Source organism: Protopterus annectens, chromosome 1.part0 (genome assembly GCF_019279795.1).
Source record: "Protopterus annectens isolate FY-2018-M chromosome 1.part0, PAN1.0, whole genome shotgun sequence".
Lineage (NCBI taxonomy): Eukaryota > Metazoa > Chordata > Ceratodontiformes > Protopteridae > Protopterus > Protopterus annectens.
Genome location: NC_056725.1, coordinates 614,343,191 through 614,361,175, shown reverse-complemented (window position 1 = coordinate 614,361,175; position 17,985 = coordinate 614,343,191). Strand labels below are relative to the sequence as shown.

Sequence of the window (17,985 nt, the reverse complement as noted above, 5' to 3'; positions counted from 1 at the left end):
AAATGGTTCTGTTGAGATGGAACATAGGCTCTGAGTTGCAATGTATAGTAAAGCCTTGCTACGTTTAATGCTACTGGATGCTAAAAAAGCTCTTACTGGAAAATCAAAATCAAAATCTATACCATCTGTAATTGAAGTATTGAACATTGTAAAGAAGATAAAAACAACTGGAGGTGGTTATCTTTAGGAAAGGGAAAGAACAACTTACATATTGCTAGAAAATGGAAATGGAAATAATATGTTAAGTATAACTGAAGTCCTGAACATTATAAAATAATTAAAAGAACTGGAAGTTGGATATTTAGAAAAGGGAAGTAGCAAATTACAAAAAAAGTTAATGGAATCTGTGGGAACAATACATGCAGAATAATGCTCAGGAGGAGGAAGAGGAGTGAGGTTTTTAATGGAACTCAGGATATGATCAGTTTTTGTAATGTCACAGATTAATATTATTGAATTTGTTAACATTTAACAAGTTTCTGCATACTGAACATGTGTGGCCTTTCACATTTAGGGTCGTCCTTGCTTTGTTTGTTATTGGCTTATTTAGTGTGTAATTCAGCAGTTTATAAAATGAATAAAAGTAAATGATTAATAAAGAAAATAAACAGAAAATTGGTTGCTTTTATTTCTTGCAGTGGACAGTCTACTAAACTTGGCATGTTCTAGTGCAGTTCCTGGCGCTGGAGCCAACGTGGAGTATGCTCTGCATTGCCTATTTGAAGCCAGAGGTGATTTTGTGGTAAGTAGATGGCAACTTTTACGGATATGTAACATAGGATAGTGCAACCCTTTCCTTTTAATGTCATGTCTAGTTGTGATATTCAAATAACAAAGCTCAGTAGGATGAATTACCTTTACAATCATGCATTACGAAATAAACAGCATAACCTGGAGACCATTGCTGACTGCATTACTATATATTGTAAAAAAGAAGTTGAACAACACAGTTTTTATTTATACTTCTGGTCATTAGCCTTCCACAGCATCACCATTTCGGGACCTCTCTCTCTCTCTGTCTGTCTTTAGTACTGTATCTTCTGAATGAAATCCAAAATTATTGACCCAAGGCCACTGTATGCATGATGGTGTTTATATTATTTTCTCTTTCTCATTATCCCCTTTCCTTTCACATGACACTATCCATTATTATTTAGCATGGAATCGTTAAGGAAAAGTGGTGTTTCACCCAGCATAACAGCATTATTTCTGTGGCTATTAGCACACGTTTACTTTACACACTATAGATCTCTGTGATTTATTGTAGAATTACAGTTGCCTGGTCTGGTTGATGTTTCATTTTATGTATTCATTCATTCATTCCTATATAGATACATTTATTCACACATGGAGAAGGAACTAGGAGAAAAGCTTCTGAAAGTACATTGTAAAAGAGTCTATAATCCACTAAAAGCCACTTCAGGTATTTTGAAAAACCATCCAAAGTTACCAAATTCAGAATCATTTGTCAGCACACCCTTGAGAAAGCAACCACAGGAGGAGCAATAGAAAGATTTTTAATGGTTAAGTGCTTTTGTCTTTCATAAAAAGTATAGACTTCTTCATATGGTTAAATGCTCTCTCAGTGTTGTGCTGACAGTTGATTCTGACATTATAAAAGAGATCACAGTACAATATGGAAAAATATAACATTGTAGATTCTGATCACAGGACATGTCACTGCATAACAGAAGATTATACACAGAGATCACATCAGATGTGTACATTTTGAATAATAAAAAATAAGATACATTTACATTTTGACATAAAGGAGAAAAGGGGTGGGATATAGGAAGAGAAGAAATAGGTTTAAGGAGATATCATACTGCTGGGTGGCAGTGGTAAAGGCAGAGTAGAGTTTGCATGCAGATGACCTAGTCCAGAAGAAATTGTACACAACTACATGTTCATCTACAAGCTTGATGAGACGTTAGGGCTTTGGTAAATGTTGGGTCTATAGATATTACATAAAACAGCCCGTATTATATCATAGTTTGGATAATACATAGGCAAAACAGGAATCCCTAGACCTGTTAAATGTTGTTTGGACTTATCCAAGGTTAATGCTTGAGAATCTATGTCTTGGTGTACACATGTCAGAGTATTAAAGATCATGGGCCAGATTCATAAATGCCTACACTAAGTGTACACAATCTCTATTCAAGAACATCCCAACCACCTTTTCTGTGCTGTCTGTTCACTCAAGATTAGACTAAGTGTAGACGTAGTCCACACATTGTGATTACCTTCATGAATCCCCATCGATATTTAAGGTTGCAAGAAAATCAGTAGGAAAAACTAAGATTAGGAGGAATAAGGTGAGAGTTATGCTTGTGTTGTCTATTCATTCAGAATAGTGTACATTCAGTGTAGGCATTCATGAATCTGACCCATGTGTAAAATTGTTTTGTTATAATTTGATTTTTGCAATAATTAAAATGTTTTCATGTTAAGCAGGCTTTCCAGTTCTCAAATATATAAATTTTACTTTAGTTTCTTCATAAGAAATGTATTTATTAAGTTTAATAAATTTATGATTTTATTTCCTGTATGCTGAGTAGCTGTGCATGCATTTCCAGATTCCTGCATTCTAATGACATAAGGCAGGGGGTAAACAGCTTTGAGTGGGTAGGCATGTATTCTGTAGATGATTTCGGCAGAGTAACACAGACTGCAGCACAATTAATCAGTCATTAACACAGACTGCACCACAATTAATCAGTCATTCAATCAGGCAAGCAGAGAAAAAAAATCAGCAAATAGCTAAATGTTTTCAGATTCAACTAAAAAGTAACAAAAGCAAACTGGAGCATGATAAACCCCTAATAAAATGTATATCACTTGACATACAGTGATAACATAGATATATCACTGTAATAAATAGTTCTGTACCATTGATGATCACTTTTAGGAAGAAAACTAGAGGGGTATGTGAAACACTTCTGTGACAGCATATAAAGAAATATATTTGTATGTGTTATAATTGAGTGGATTATTGCTGGAGTGGAAACTGTGTATTGAATTTAACGGGTTTCTGGGAAAGTAGGAAGGTCTACCTGTATGTGGGGCTAGGTACTATAGGTTGTACATGGTGAGAAGCCAAATTGCCTACACTAATGAGTTTTACATACAGGTGGAGCGGTACTGTAGGTTTCAAGAGTCAGATTTAGAGAGCCTGGAACCATTCACATATGCAGCTGGGTGTAATGCAAGTCATTTCCCTAACTCCTGTATGGACTACTTGCAGTGTCCTGTTTTCAAAAGTAGATTTGATTCTCTGGTGGATTAGTGGCCCCACAAACCCATCCTCATCTTGGAAGTGTAGAATTCAGGTATGTTGGCTATGTTGTCATATGGTGGAGCTCCTGTGCTGGGCAGTGTCTAGTCATGCAACTATATCTGTATGCCAAACCCTGTTACCTGATCGCAGTGCTGATCTGATAAACAGGTGAATCTGCTTGATCAGATAATGCTGCATTAGGTCCTCAAGTAATATTAGGCTATAGTTACAGAAAGTTATAGAATCTCATTACCTCTTCCTAGCATAGGTGGGACTCCCTTCAATTCAGTACCTTAATGTATTGAATTACAACATGTTTACCCCTTTATGACATCATCAGAAGGTGCCACAAGATAATACAGAATCAAGAAGTAATTGGACAGCTGCTGAACATACAGTAGACACAAACACAGTTTTATTAAATGTAATTACTATAGCTCAACTGATAGAACTAAAGTAGAAACTACGTGTTATAAAATCAGAAAGCCAGCATTACATGATGAGATCATAATTTCAGCAAATAGAAGTGCTTAGAAAAATTGTAAACATGATATTTAAGAAAGTGCAGAAAATTTGATGTTAAAAGTATTTATGAGCAAAAAGAACGTACAGCACATCCAAGTAATATATGACTTTATGCAATTTAAGACCAAAAAGTGAAAGTACAGTTGTGTAAGTAAACTTACCATAACAGTAGATGTTCAAATGATCACTGCTGCAGTATTCCTAGCTATATAGGGTTATGTCCTGCTATGGGTATAGCACCCAGCCAGCTTCCAAAGATTAAGGGCACCTTCTACAAGCCAAAAGTGTTAGTCAGCTCCAGCAGAGCTGGAAAAAAGGAGTGGTTTGGGCACCAAGCCCTTCAGAACTTTCAAACCAACTGAGGGAGGAAGACTGTAGCTATGAAAAGGTCAGTCCTAGGAAAATAAACATAAAGGTCCTATTCACAAAAAGCATACAAAAAATAGGGAGAAGGCGGGAATGTGAGTGGCTGCTGCTGCAGTGATCATTCAAATATCTACTATTGTTATAAGTTTACTTACACAACTGTACTATGTTCATCTTATTGATCACTGCTGCAGTAATCTTAGCTATCTAGCTTAGTTTGCAGTCATCGGCGAACTTGGTTAGCCATAGTCCTCCATGCATTCTTGTAGACTGACTGTGAGGAGGAAGGATGACAGTTCAAGAGTCCTGGGGAATGATCCTGGCAAAGTCTATCTTAGACCAGGTGAAGGAATCTTGTTTGTAGTTCTTTGTAAATAAATTCATAGGTTCATAGGTAGGTAGTAGGCTATCTGCCCGAGGGCATTTATAAGCCTAGCCAGAGTGTGTCGGCTTTCGCCGCCCCATTGATTAATTAACTGAGCCTCTGTCAAGCAGAGCAAATGAAGTGATCCCAGGGGTGTATTTTCTGTTACCCATCCACTCGTCAAGGCTTCTCTTGAAGAGTGTTAGTGAGGGGCTCTGCCTAATGTAGTTAGGAATTTTGTTCCAAAGCATGGGGAGTCTCTGTGACAGGAATCTGTCCCTCCAGCATGTTCTATTTATTGTTGTGGCGAGGTTTAGCTCACTAAAGCGTGTGACTCGCAATGACTTGGATTTCTTTAGGTGGCGCATGTCCATCAATTCTGAGTTGGACATGGCTTTGTAAATCAGGCAGAGATCACCTCTGAGTAAGCAATATGCGACTGAGTACAGCCAGAGTTTTTTCAGTCGGTCTGCATAGGACATATGTTTGAGGCCAGTAATCCTCTTGGTGAGGTGCTTTTGTGGTCTTTCCAGCTGTTGGAAGTGTCTTGTGAGGTACATCCCAAATGGGGCATTGTACTCTATGATGGATCTGATGAGTGATGAGTAGAGGGGCACTATAACCTCTTTATTTCTAGATGCAAACCCCTTAGTAATTAGATGGGCCACATAGAAGGATTTCCTAACTACTTTGGCAATATGATTGTCAAAGGAGAGATTACTATCTACCTGGGTCCCCAGATCTCTTATTACCCCTTATGTATTAAGGGGGCTGCCACCTATGTGGTAATTCGTGGGTTTTTTGTTTTTCCCAAACGGGATGACTATGCATTTTTTTTGCATTTAGCTTGAGGCCATGACTTTGACACCAGGTGTCTGTCTCTGTAAGGCCTTTTTGAAGTATGTCTGTGTCAGCCGGAGAGTCAATTATGGCTCCCAGTTTGCAGTCATCGGCGAACTTGGTTAGCCATAGTCCTCCAGTGTTTGCCTGTACTTCTTAGAAATATATGCCGAACAGTAGGGTCCCAGAACCAAGCCTTGCAGGATACCACTTGTGACTGGTTTAGAGTCGGACCTGGAGCCTACTATTGTTACAGTGTGAGTTCTGTCTGTAAGCCAGTTGGCAACCCATCTTGTGACGTAGGGGTTTATGTTCAGGCTGGTGAGTTTTTCTGTAATACCAGAGTGAGGAATGGTGTCGAACGCTTTGGCGAGATCAGGGTAGGCTCTGTGAACCACCTTTCCCTCATCTATGGCCTTGGTGACTGTCTCGAAGAAGTCAACCAGGTTTGGTAGGCATGATCTGCCCTTAACAAAGCCGAACTGGGTTGGGTTAAGTGTTTGGATGTTCCCAATGTCTTTGTTAATGAGTTCCATGATGATTCCTCCATAGCCTTGCAGACCAGGCTAGTCAGGGTTATGGGGCGATAGTTACCAGGGTCAGTTGTGGCCCCTCCTTTGTGGAGCGGAATAACCATTGCTATGCGCCATTCTATGGGCACGTATCCTGTGGAGAGGCTGAGTTTGAACAGCGTGCTTAGGCGGGGGGGTTAGTTTGTTCTGTAGTTCGTGCAAGACGCAGCCTGGGACATCATCTGGCCCCATTGATGCTGTGTTTTTGGCTTTTGAAAGGGCTGTTTTCACCTGTGCTTCTGGGATTTCCGGGACACTACACTTTTCCGGTATTGTTGTGGGCCCTTTTGAAGGTGAGAGGGAGGTGAAGTTTGCACTGAATCTATCTGCCAGGATGTTGGCAATATCAGTAGGTTCAGTATATTTTGTGCTATTTTGCACTAGCTCAGAGCATATCTGCGAGTTGCCACTTAGATTCTTGACATAGCTAAAGAAGGCTTTGTGGTTATCTTTCGAATCCTTGGCTATTTTTCTTTCGAAGTTAGCCTTGGATGATTTTATGAGGGACCTTAGTTTCTTACTGATACTGATCAGGGGTGTCTTTCCTTCTTGGGATTTGTTTTTTTCTGAACTAGTTTCCTCCTTTTGTTGTATAACCTGTTTATGTCAGGGGTCCACCAGACTGGTTTCCTTCTCTTAGGGGAGTGAGTCTTGGTTTTGCTAGGGATGGCAAGATCCATGCATTCTTGTAGGTGCTCATAGAGTGCAATTGTAAAAGATTTTGCATCTTGGGCAGTGTTATCCTGTAACGTGGGGCTGTGAAACTTACCACTTCTGCCTTAAGTAAGGTGAAGTTTGCTATAGAAAAGTTTTTCACTGTGGTTTCCTTGGTTGGGGGTGGTGGTGGGGTGTGGACATCCAAGGTGATTAGTTTATGGTCTGATCTAACCAGTGACGGGTTGACCTACGGTACGGAATACCTATCGCCCATGTTGGTGATGACCAGGTCCAATATATTGTGGCCTCTGGTAGGGGAGTTTACCAGCTGATCCAGGGCATTTGAGTTGATAAATTCCAGGAAGCGCTGAGCTTGGGAGTTTGTACTCAAGTAGTTTTCCCAGTTAATGGCAGGGTAATTGAAATCACCCAATATCAGGGCTTTCAGTAGGACCTTCAGGTTTTCCAGTGTCTCCAGAAAGGCAGAGTGGTGGTCCTGGGTCGTGCAGGATGATCTGTAGCAGGCCACAATTTGCATTGCAGATTTGCCCGATGTTAGTTGCACATGGGTGATCTCAGAGGTATCATGCTGCACCACTAACCTGGAGGTGTGGGTATCCTTGATGAATATGGATACACCCCCTCCTTTTGTGTTTTGGTTCGTGTTCTGTGGCTGAAATGTGTGGTATGAGTTGTAGCCCAGTAGTGCTGGAGTGCTCTCTGGTGCCTTGAACCAGGTTTCAGTTACTGCACAGATGTCGACGTTCTCCATACTTAGAAGTGCTTCGAGCGCATGCATTTTGAGATTTAAACTCCTGGCGTTGAGTAGCATAACCCTCATTTTTTTTTACTTGTGCTGTTTACGGTGGTGGGTTTGAATTTTGAGCCTTGCCTAAAAAAGGCACTATGGGAGCAGCAAGAGCCTTGGCCAGTATTCGAAAGCCAAGGGGTGACAGGTGCAAGCCGTCTCTTGCGAAGCAATGCGGCATGTCGAGCATGTCATCCCAGGCTGACAGACACTGGATCCCCTTTTAATGACATCAGAAGCTTAGCCAATTGTTGAAATTGATCATTTTTTCTTTATACTGAGGTATCATTCTTGGTGAAGGCAAGATGCTACTCAGGGTCAGAGTCATACCCACCTGGGCTACATGATCAGAGAGCTCTTCCGTGTCTCTTTTCATGTAGTCCAGGGAGGTACATCTCAGGTCATTCACACCAACATGAACAATGACAGAGTCATATCTGTACTTGTTCTGGAGATACCTGAGTGCTTGTGTTATGTGGTGGATTCTGGCTCCCGACAGGCAGCTAACAGTAACCTTCTCCTTGTCCAGCCTAGTGAGTGGGGTGTCAGTGTGCCTGACTTTTGAGTCACCTATTACTAGTGTGTTAGGTATGTTATTTTGCCTTAAGGGCTGTGATTGTGCAGCACATTGATTTTGTGTTCTATGTGTTGTCTGGTTTGTGATGGGAGGTGCAGGTTTTGTGGGTGTCTGCTTTGGAGCTCTCTGATGCTTTTGCAAGTTTTTATTTAGAGCCTCCGAGTATGATTTTGTGTATTTTTTGCCAGTGCTGGTTTAGTAGGTCTTTGTGAGGCTGGAGGTGTGGTGCAAGTGTTGACCTTCTCCTCATGACTGTCTGTTCCAGTCTTGGGTGGAGAGACCTTAGCCTCCAGTTTGGCTGTATAATTGCATCTCTCGCATATGTTAGTGTTTTGTGGTAGGAGGAGAGGGCTGTCTGTGTACGTGAGGCAGTTGTAACATTGCCTCAGGATACCCAGATTCACCAGTTGGACTGGAGAGTACACCTGAAGTTGCTCTTTGTTCATGCCTGAATAGTAAGGTGAGCTGCTTAGTCGCTTGGTTAGTGAGGGATGGATAAAGAGCCTTGCCCTGCTGGGCAGTCAAGTGTCGGGGTATATTCGGGTTTGCTATTAGGTCTGAGCAAGTGCTGGACTGTAGGATGCTTTTTGAGTGCTTGGGTTGAGAGTTAGACTAGTTTCAAGTGAAAAACTGAAGAGGAGACTTAGTGGAGCCGGGAATAATTTAACCCTAGCTAACTGGTGCTGTCTGGCGCACAAAACTGTGCAAACGCGGTTTTCAAACTACTAACTTCTGGGCTGGAACCACTCCTCCAGGGACAGATGGCTGCTCAACGTTCCCCTCTCTCACAGGTGAACAGAGAAACTTCCCTCTATCCAAATAAGGTATGGGCAACTCAGAAACTTGTAACACAGCCCTGAATTCAGCACTAGCCTGAAAACTGGACTATACTAGCTTAGAAAGGCAGGAAATAAGAAATTTATTTATTTTTTTTTTTTAGAAAAGATAAGGCAAAACCAGTAAAAGGTACACTTAAAAAACTTTAAACGACTACAAGTGATTAGAAAAGGCTATCCCACTTTAGTGTGTAGCCTACAACAGTTAAACAATTTATTTAAACAAAAAAAACAACTTTTTGAAAGTGCAGGCAGTCAAATGAGTACAATATGTGAAAAAAACAAGCTTTTAAATCACAATAAGTGCTGGAAAACCAGTGTTTAGACAGAAAACAGTTAAGTACAGCAGGAAAATACAGAAAACTGATACTCAGTCACTCCAAATTCTCTCTTTTAAGCTAGAAGGCTTGTATCAGTTTCTAGTGCTTTCCAATAGGTTAGTTACAGGAAAAATGGGAAACAAGCGCAGATGTGGTCTTTTAAACCAAAAAGTTGAAAGAGATGGACAACTTCCCGAATGATCAATAAACTACAATTCCTGGGCCAAGAACCACTCCTCTTGTGCGGGACACCAAGATGCTGCTTCTAAAATCCAACCCTTTCCAAAAAGCCACAGATGAAGCTACATCTGGTAGAATGAGATTTGTCACTACCTGGAATTTCCTCCTTCTAGCAGGTACAACAAAAATTAATATAATGAGACATCCATTTGGAAATAGTCTGCTTTGACATGGGTTGCCCTTTCTTTTTACCTTCACAGGAAATGACCAGTATGATCAGAACTCCTAAAATATTTAGCTCTGTCCGAGTTACCTGTGGACATACAAGACATTGGATATTGTTTCTTCCTCATTTTTAGGTTCTGGATAGAAGATAGGGAGATGGATCACTTGGCTCAAAGTAAACTCGGATAACATTTTAAGCATGAAGGGAAGGATTAGTTCTTAAGGAAACCCTGTTTGTGTAAAATGAGATAAGGCTGACTCATCATTAGAGCCTGCAGCCTAGGTACTTTTCTTGCAGAAGTCAGATTAGTCAGCAGAACAGTTTTCCATATCAAGAACCTCAAGTCAGCCTGATGAGCTGGTTCCCAGTGGAGCAAGAGTTAATTTTTCCAAGACAAAAATTATTATCCTAAGGAGGAACCACCTGTTATCTAGGAGGCATGTATGCAATACCCCATTCAAAAACATGTTCACATGAGATTGCAGTGAAAAATGAGGATCCATAGGCAGATATGCTGAAATGGCCTACAAATGAACCTTGATGGAGGAGTAAGACAGGCCAGAAGATAGTAACTCACACAAATATTGCAGAAACAGAGAAATACTTGTCTTAAAAGGGTCATGGTTCTTGTTTTGGCACTAACTAGAAAACCCTTTCCATTTGCTAGTATAAGATTTTCTGTTAGCAGAAATGCATACATGGTATTAAGACTCAGTCATCAAGGTAGTTGCAGTTGTTTGGAGTTGAAATGGATCAAACATTCCCATTCTTGTGTGAGTAGGTCCTGTCTGTGAGGATGCTTGTGGGAACTGCCCTTGGCCATTTCCAAGAGAAAGCCACAGTTGCCTGGGCCAAAAGGGAGTCACCACAATGATCTTTGCACAGTGATCTTTGGAAAGTCCTTCTGAATCTTCAAAATGACTCTGTTTATTAGTGAAAAGGATGGAAAAGCTTACAGGATCATCCTTGTCCAAGGGAAAAAAATCCATCTGTTTTTCAGGCCTTTTTGCTTGGAGTCCTGCAACAGACTTTTACCAAATGGCTGTGACTGGAGGCAAAAACATATGCCTGAGGTGTTCCCTACAGTTGGATCAGTTCCTGGAAGATCCCCTGATTCAGTTTCCATTTGTGAGGGTCTGTATTGGTCCTGCTTAGCTTTTCTGCTACAAAACCTTGCTCTGATGGTGTGTAAGTTGCATGTACATTGATATTATGCTGAAAATCTATGTCCTAGGCTACTTTGGCTAGTCTAAACAGAGGGTAGGATCTGGTTCCCCCATTTGCTTATGTACCACATCACTGTGGTGATTTCTGTAAACACTTATAATGGTCCTTAGGACCATAGATGATTGACTGTGTTAAAAACATTTTTACCTACCAGCGTCTGTTGTACATTTTTGTTTTGGGCTGTCTTTTTTGTCAAAAGACTCTTCACTTTTATCCTCACAGACACTCCTCCCCAAGCAAAGTCTGAGGAGTCTGTCGTAGATTGTGCTTGAGCTAGAAAATGAAAAACCCGGCTTTAGATGCGGTTGGCCTCTCCAGCAGTGAATCTACATTCTCACAAATCCCCAAACTGGAATCTGGAATGTCAGGGGAGATTGATGTTAGAACCATACAGATTTTACGTACCACTGAGTTTTTCTCATGTGTAGTCTTACTAGATCATAGGAAGTTACTAGGCTATTGGCCCTGAGGTCCTTATAAACCTAACCAAGAGTTTAGCCCATGTTAGGTAAGTCAGCACCCAAAGCCCCTGTCCAGCAGGGGCACAGGTGGAATCCCAGGGGTGTATTTTCTATTTCCCATCCAGTTATTCAGGTTGTGCTTAAAAAGGGATAATGAGGTACTCTGCTTGACATGGAGAGGGAGTCTATTCCACAGATGGGGGAGTCTCTGGGACAAAAATCTGTCCCACCAACAAGTCCTATTGATATCATAGACCAGGTTGAGGTCACGTGTACAGGTTGCTTGAGTGGAGCTTGACTTGCGGATATGCCGCAGTCCCATCAAGGCGGGGTCTGAGATTGCTTTATATGCCAAACAGAGGTCACTTCTGAGGAGTCTGTATGAAACTGAGTACAAGGATAGGGCTTTTAGCCTATCTGTGTAAGGTAGATATCTGAGGCCCTGGATTTTCCAGGTGAGGAACCCCTGTGGTCTTTCCAGCTGCTGCATGTACTTTGTGAGGTACATGCCAAAGGGGGTTGTACTCAATAATTGGCCTTGTAAGGGAAAAATACAGGGATGCTATGACCTCTTTGTCCCTGGATAAGATACCCTTACTTATGAGGTGGGCCATGTAGAAAGCTTTCCGTACAATGGAAGCAACATGGCAGTCAAAAATTAGGTTGCTATCAACCTCGGTGCCTAAATCCCTCACTACTGATTATGCATTTAGGATATTGTTATTAATGTGATGATATGTGGGGATGTCATTCTCCCCAAAGGGGGTGATGATGCATTTTTTTGGCATTCAGCTTGCGGCCATGTTTCTGGCACCAGTAATTTGTTTGGGTGAGACCCTCTTGGAGGACATCCACATCACTTGGGGAATTGATGACTGCGCCCAGCTTGCAGTCATCTGCAAACTTGGTCAGCCGTAGACCACTGGTTTTTGGCCTGCACCTCAGAGAAGTATATCCTGAATAACAGAGGCCCCAAGACCGAGCCCTGGGGTACACCGCTCGTTATGGGTCGACTGCGTGAGGTGGCTTCCCCTATTTTGATTAGGTGGGTTATATCAGTGAACGAGTTTGCTACCCATCTGTTAACATATGGATTGATGCCTTGTTGAAAGAGTTTATCTACTATGGCTGAGTGGGGAATAGTGTTGAAGGCTTTAGCCAGGTTAAGGTGGGTGGTGTGCGCTGTCTTCTCCTCATCCATGACTTTGGTGACTGTCTCAAAGAAGTCAACGAGATTTAACAGACATGACCTCCCCTTGACAAAGCCAAACTGTGTAGGGTCGAGTGTTTGGAGGTTGCCAATGTCCCTGTTAATGAGGTCCATGATAATCCATTCCAAGGCCTTGCAGATCAGGCTAGTTAGGCTGATGGGTCTATAATTTCCCGGATTGGTGGATGCTCCACCTTTGTGTAAAGGGATGACAGTGGCTGCCCTCCACTCTGCTGGGACAAAGCTGGTACTCAGGCTTTGGTTGAATAGGGTGCCTAATGGTGCTGCAAGTTCATGCCTAAGTTCATGTAGGATGCAGCCAGGGATGTTATTGGGTCCCATGGAGGCTATAGTTTTTGCCTTTGAGAGGGCAGTGATTACTTTTTCCCTACAGATAAGAGGTGGGGGGAGGTACTGGGGATGTCCTGATTTACTGATGGGGGGACAGAGGGGAGAAGTTTTCACTGAATCTGTCAGCCAGTAGATTGGCTATATCTACAACATTTGCATATGTGGTGTCCTTGACCACCAGTTCTGAACAGATCTGGGTGCTTCCTTTGAGATTTCAGACATATGTGAAGATGGCCTTATGATTGCCTCTAGTAGATGTGGCCAATTTGGACTCGCAAAGTTGGCTTTAGAGGATTTCAATGGTGCTCTTATTTGCTTGTTCAGGGTAAGGAGAGATTGCTTCCAATTGGGCACCTGCACCTTCTTGGTCTTGGACAGTAATTTTTTCTTTTTGTTATATAGTTTATTTATTGCAGATGTCCACCAGACAGGTTTACTCTTCCTTGCAGAGGATGATTTTGTCCTTTTGGTTATTCCTGATTCAATGCATCTGTATAAATTCTCATATAGTACTTTGGTGTAGATTTGGACATTGGTTCCAGTTCCTACAATGGGGGAGGGGGCTGTGAAGCTGTTTTATACCATCCCTTGGGCGGTTGTAATCAACTTTGGAGAAGTTTTTATGTTTGACCCTAGCCAGAGGGGTTCAGGGGAGATGGTGACTTTGAAAGTGACCGCTTTATGGTCATATCTTACCAGGGAGGATGATACTGTAGGGGTGTTGCAGTGGTTAATCAGGTTGGTTAATACCAAGTCCAAGATATTTGTCACCTCTTGTGGAGGTATCAACTAGATGTTCCAAGGCATTTGCATTTATAAAATCGAGGAATCTCTGGGCATTTATGTTCAGGCACGAGTAGTTTTTCCAGTATATGGTTGGGTAATTAAAGTCAACCAGGATCAGGGTAAAGGGTTGAATCTTGATAGATTTGAAAAGGTCCAGATAGGTGGAGTGGGCATCTTGAGTCAAATTTCGGGGCCTGTAGCTAGCTATAATTTGAGTAAGGGTCTTGTCAATGGTTTACTGCACCTGGAGTTTCTCCTTTGCGTCATATTGTTTGACCAGCCTGTAGGTGTGTGTGTCTTTAATATATATTGAAACTCCACCTCCTTTGGCTTTGTAGTCCAAAATTTGGGGTCTGAATGTGTGATAGGATGAGTAACCAGGTAAGGCTGGGGTGCTCTCCCCAGCTTTGAACCAGGTTTCTGTGACTGCACAAATGTCAGCATCTTCCAGGGTTAAGAATGCTTGCAATGAGTGCAGTTTCATGTTTAGACTCCTAGCGTTTAGCAGCATGACCTTTAATTTGCGTTTTTGTTGAAATTTTTATGTTAGTAATATTGGCCTCATGACTTTTCTTAAAAAGGCACTGTGTGGGAAGCAAGGGCCTTTGCCGGAAGCCCAAGTGAGACAGATGCAAGCCATCTTTAGCAAAGCATCGTGGTCTGTCGATCATATCTTCCCAGGAAGAGGGGAGTCGTGAGAATCATAGATACCATGAGACATAGTATCCTGTGAAGTTTCCTTGCTGAGACAGTTGCCTGAGTGGAAAGTGGAAATGCTCAGGGATAGAGCTAAATACAGATCTACTTTTTCCTGCAGAAGGAAAGTTTTTTGAGCTGAGGTATCTAGGCTACACTCTAGGAAAACAATCCTGTGATAAGGACAAGACTTTTGGATATCCCCCGAAACTCTAGTCTGTGCAGAAGATCTCTCACCCTACTGAGAAATTCCTGACACTTTGAAAAAGACTGCATAAATAAGCAAGTTGTATAAATATGGAAAAATATGAATACCTTGCAGTCTGCAGTAGGCTATCACTGGAGCTAGACATTTTGCAAATACCCTTGGAGCAGTGGATAATCCAAAGAGTAACACAGAGAACTAAAAGTTTGATCCAAATACAGGAAACCTTGAAAAGCAGCTGAAATCTGGAGCTATAGGAATGTGATGGCAAGCATCTTTTAAATCTATGGTCACCAAAAAACTTAAATGGGAAGTGAGAGGTGACAGAATGTGAAGAGATAACATTTTGAACTTGGGCATTGAAATCAGTTTAAAAAGGAATGATCAAGACGTGATGTCTACGAAGCTTCTTTTGCTGGACCAAAATATCTGGAAGAAAACTTTTCTCCTGTCTATAGAGGAGGGACTGTTTCCAGAACCCTCTGAGTCAACAGATGCTGAATGGCAGAAGGGAAATTATCTGTTGGGCGTCAATGAATCCATTGGAATGGAGGGAGGGAGAGAGAGAGATTCCTACTGTCATCAGTATCCGTAATGAATCACCCTTAGGACCCATTTGTCTGAAACTGCCTGTTGCCAAAACGAGAAACTGAGGTTCAGATTTTTGATAGGATTAATGGCTTGCAAGGGTGGGAAGAGGGGGCTGTTGGTTAAGAATTGAAGATAGCCATCCAGACTTGATAAACTGTCCTTTATTCTGTGTGTGTGTGTGGGGGGGGGGGTTCCTGTCATCTTGGAACCTTCCTGTCATTGCTTTTACAGGTCTACTTACCAGCAGCTTGATGTGTCTACTTTCTTTGCTTTTTGTAAAAAGTTGTAGAGGTAGCATTAAACCTCTTGATAAACTTGGAGAAGGAAGGCCGAAAAATCTGTGAAATTCCCTGAATCAGCTTTCCTCCCTCATCATACTTTTTAAAGACCTGTGTAGCAGATAGCCCCAAAACTACCCCTTTGTCTAAGGAGGGGGTTAAAATTTTCAGATTTGATGTCCTCAGGAAATTTTTGAGCATGTAACCTAGCAAACCTCCTCATAACAGTACTACTCTTCAGCCAAATCATAAGTACACTTCAAAGAGTGGGTAGCCACTTGAGACACAGAAGCAATAAGATTACTCAGATGTTTTATCCCCAGATGAGGGAACAGATACAATAATGTTTCTCATACTCTCAGAAGGGGCAGTCATAATAACCTATCAGCTTGACATCTGAGAATTCTAAAAATAAGTGCTGCAGAAGAATGCTTTTGTTTCCTAAATCTATAAAAGTTTTTTCCATCCTTGCCAGAAGGAGAGGGATTAGCACTTACATGATGTTTGGCGGTAGCTTCGTTTGCAAGAGCAATCAGCTACTGGGTTTGATACGGGGTTAGAATACAACTTTTATGAGTGATTAACTTTATACAATCTATCTGTTTTCTTGGGGAAGCAGCAGTCTGTCAGGCAAATTACAGGCTGTAGTAAGTAAATCCTCCGGTCCTGAAAGAACAGGAGGAATCTGATATGTTCAGGAAATTCCTGTTGGAGTAAAGTATATTTCATAAGTAGTAGTAGAATATCCTTTTTTCCTCTGAAACAACTGATTCATTCTGGAAATTATTTTAGAAAAAGAAAATCCATTGAAGTCACTGTCAGAAGGAACACTTTTCTCAAACTCAGAAACAGAAACCTGAGGAGGAAAAATACAGAAGTTGTCCCTTGACAATCATTTTGTGGTTCAACATTTTGAACCTCCTAAAAATGAAAAATCCCTTTTTACTTTACCTGAAACAGCAAAACTTTAAGGATCAAGAGCCAGAACTAAAACCTGAGTTAAACTCAATAAATAAGTCCAGAATAATTGAAAGAGGAGAAGACATGTTTAAAGTTTTACTTCTTTTTGACAGGAACTTTTGAAGAAACAGATCTACCTTTGAGACACAAATCCACCTTAGCAATAGGCAACCCAGTCTGGCAAGACAAAGAGGAATTCTCCTGCTCCTTCTTCCAGGACATACAAGCATGATTCTCCCCTGCCCACCAAGTGCACTCCAACAGCTACAGAGGATATGTCTATTACCTGGTCTATGGTGGGTGTAAGGACCACACCAGAGGGTGCCAAAGAAGAAGATGAAATGTCTGAGGAACCAGAAATAGCCATAGCAGAGTCACCCATCTGTGTCTGTGGCACTTCAGGAGCTTGCTATAGTGCAAAGTCTTCTTATTGATTTTTTTTCTTTTTGTGGTTGGAAGAAGGGAGAGACAAGCAACCTGTAAGTTGTTCCATGGTAAAGCTGAAAAAGATGCCTGATTCACAGGGAAGCTCGGCATGGTCAGTAAAACAGTGAAGTATTTAAAAAGTCCATTTTCCACCAGAAACACAGTGACAAGCACATTAAACCTTTATCCTAGATATCGAAAGTAGAATAACACAACTGTTTCCAAAGAAAAAAAAGTTTTAACAAATTTGTTCCACAAAAGCAAAAAGTAAGTTACTAAAAGTCTTGGTGGTATACAAAAACACATTTTCCTAGCTTGAAAGTGTACATTTGACAGACAAAGTTTAGTTTCTGGCAATTTTTTTTTCATTGAAGGAAACTTATTTGCTTATCAGTGGAACAATGTTAGCTGATAGTAAATCCTTGGAAGGTTGCAACAGGAAACCTCTGACAGGCATGGTGCCCAAGATACCATTTTTTTTTTCAGCTCTGCTCAAGGTGACTAATGCTGTTGGTGTGTGGAAGGTGCCCTTAAACTTTGGAAGCTGGCCATTTATTATCTCTGCAGCAAGGTATAACTCCATATAGCTAAGACCACTGCAGCAGTGATCAGTATGATGAACATCTCAGTGATGTACTTACTTGTTAATGGTTACTATAATTAAAATCTAGCTGTTGTGTTGGGTGCATTTTCTGTTTGCGTGTGTGTTACTGTGTTTGTGTAAGATGCAGATATTGTTTACTGAGGTTACTCAAGACATAAAGACGTTCATTTGGTAGAAGGGGAAATTGTAAGTTGAGACTCAATCATTCATAAATCAAGTTGATTAATACAGCATATCTAGTTTGTCATTTGTTTGAATAACCATATTATGTATGTGAAGGTCAAATTTCAGGTGACTGTCAGTCGTAAGAATTTTGGGAAGTAATATAAATGAAAGAATTGCTTCCCCACATCAAGTCCTTACTAAAGAATGGCATAGCTTTGGTTTTGCTAAGGTTGATGTGCAGTCAAGAGTCTTTTAACCATGACTTAATACAGACAAAACTTATTGCAATTTTATAACAGACTGGAATGTGTTGGCACTCAGGAGAGCAAAGTCAAACCATCTGCACTCTGCATGAGTTTTTAATCATCACCATGTTCCACAGTGTTATTGGTAAATGCTGTAAATAACATCAGGCAAAACAGAGTCCTGCTGAACACCAGGTAGGGATTGCTGAAAATATCATCCTATTGTATC

General features: G+C 41.2%; 1 protein-coding gene across 1 annotated transcript in view; it reads left to right on the top strand.

The window, feature by feature from the left end:
* TRERF1 (transcriptional regulating factor 1) overlaps window positions 1-17,985 on the top strand; it is a 1,546,663-nt gene that overhangs the window by 748,112 nt on the left and 780,566 nt on the right. Inside the window, exon 8 of the mRNA XM_044060332.1 lies at window positions 639-742. Coding sequence (XP_043916267.1) covers window positions 639-742 — 104 coding nt within the window. The remainder of the gene's footprint in view (window positions 1-638; window positions 743-17,985) is intronic.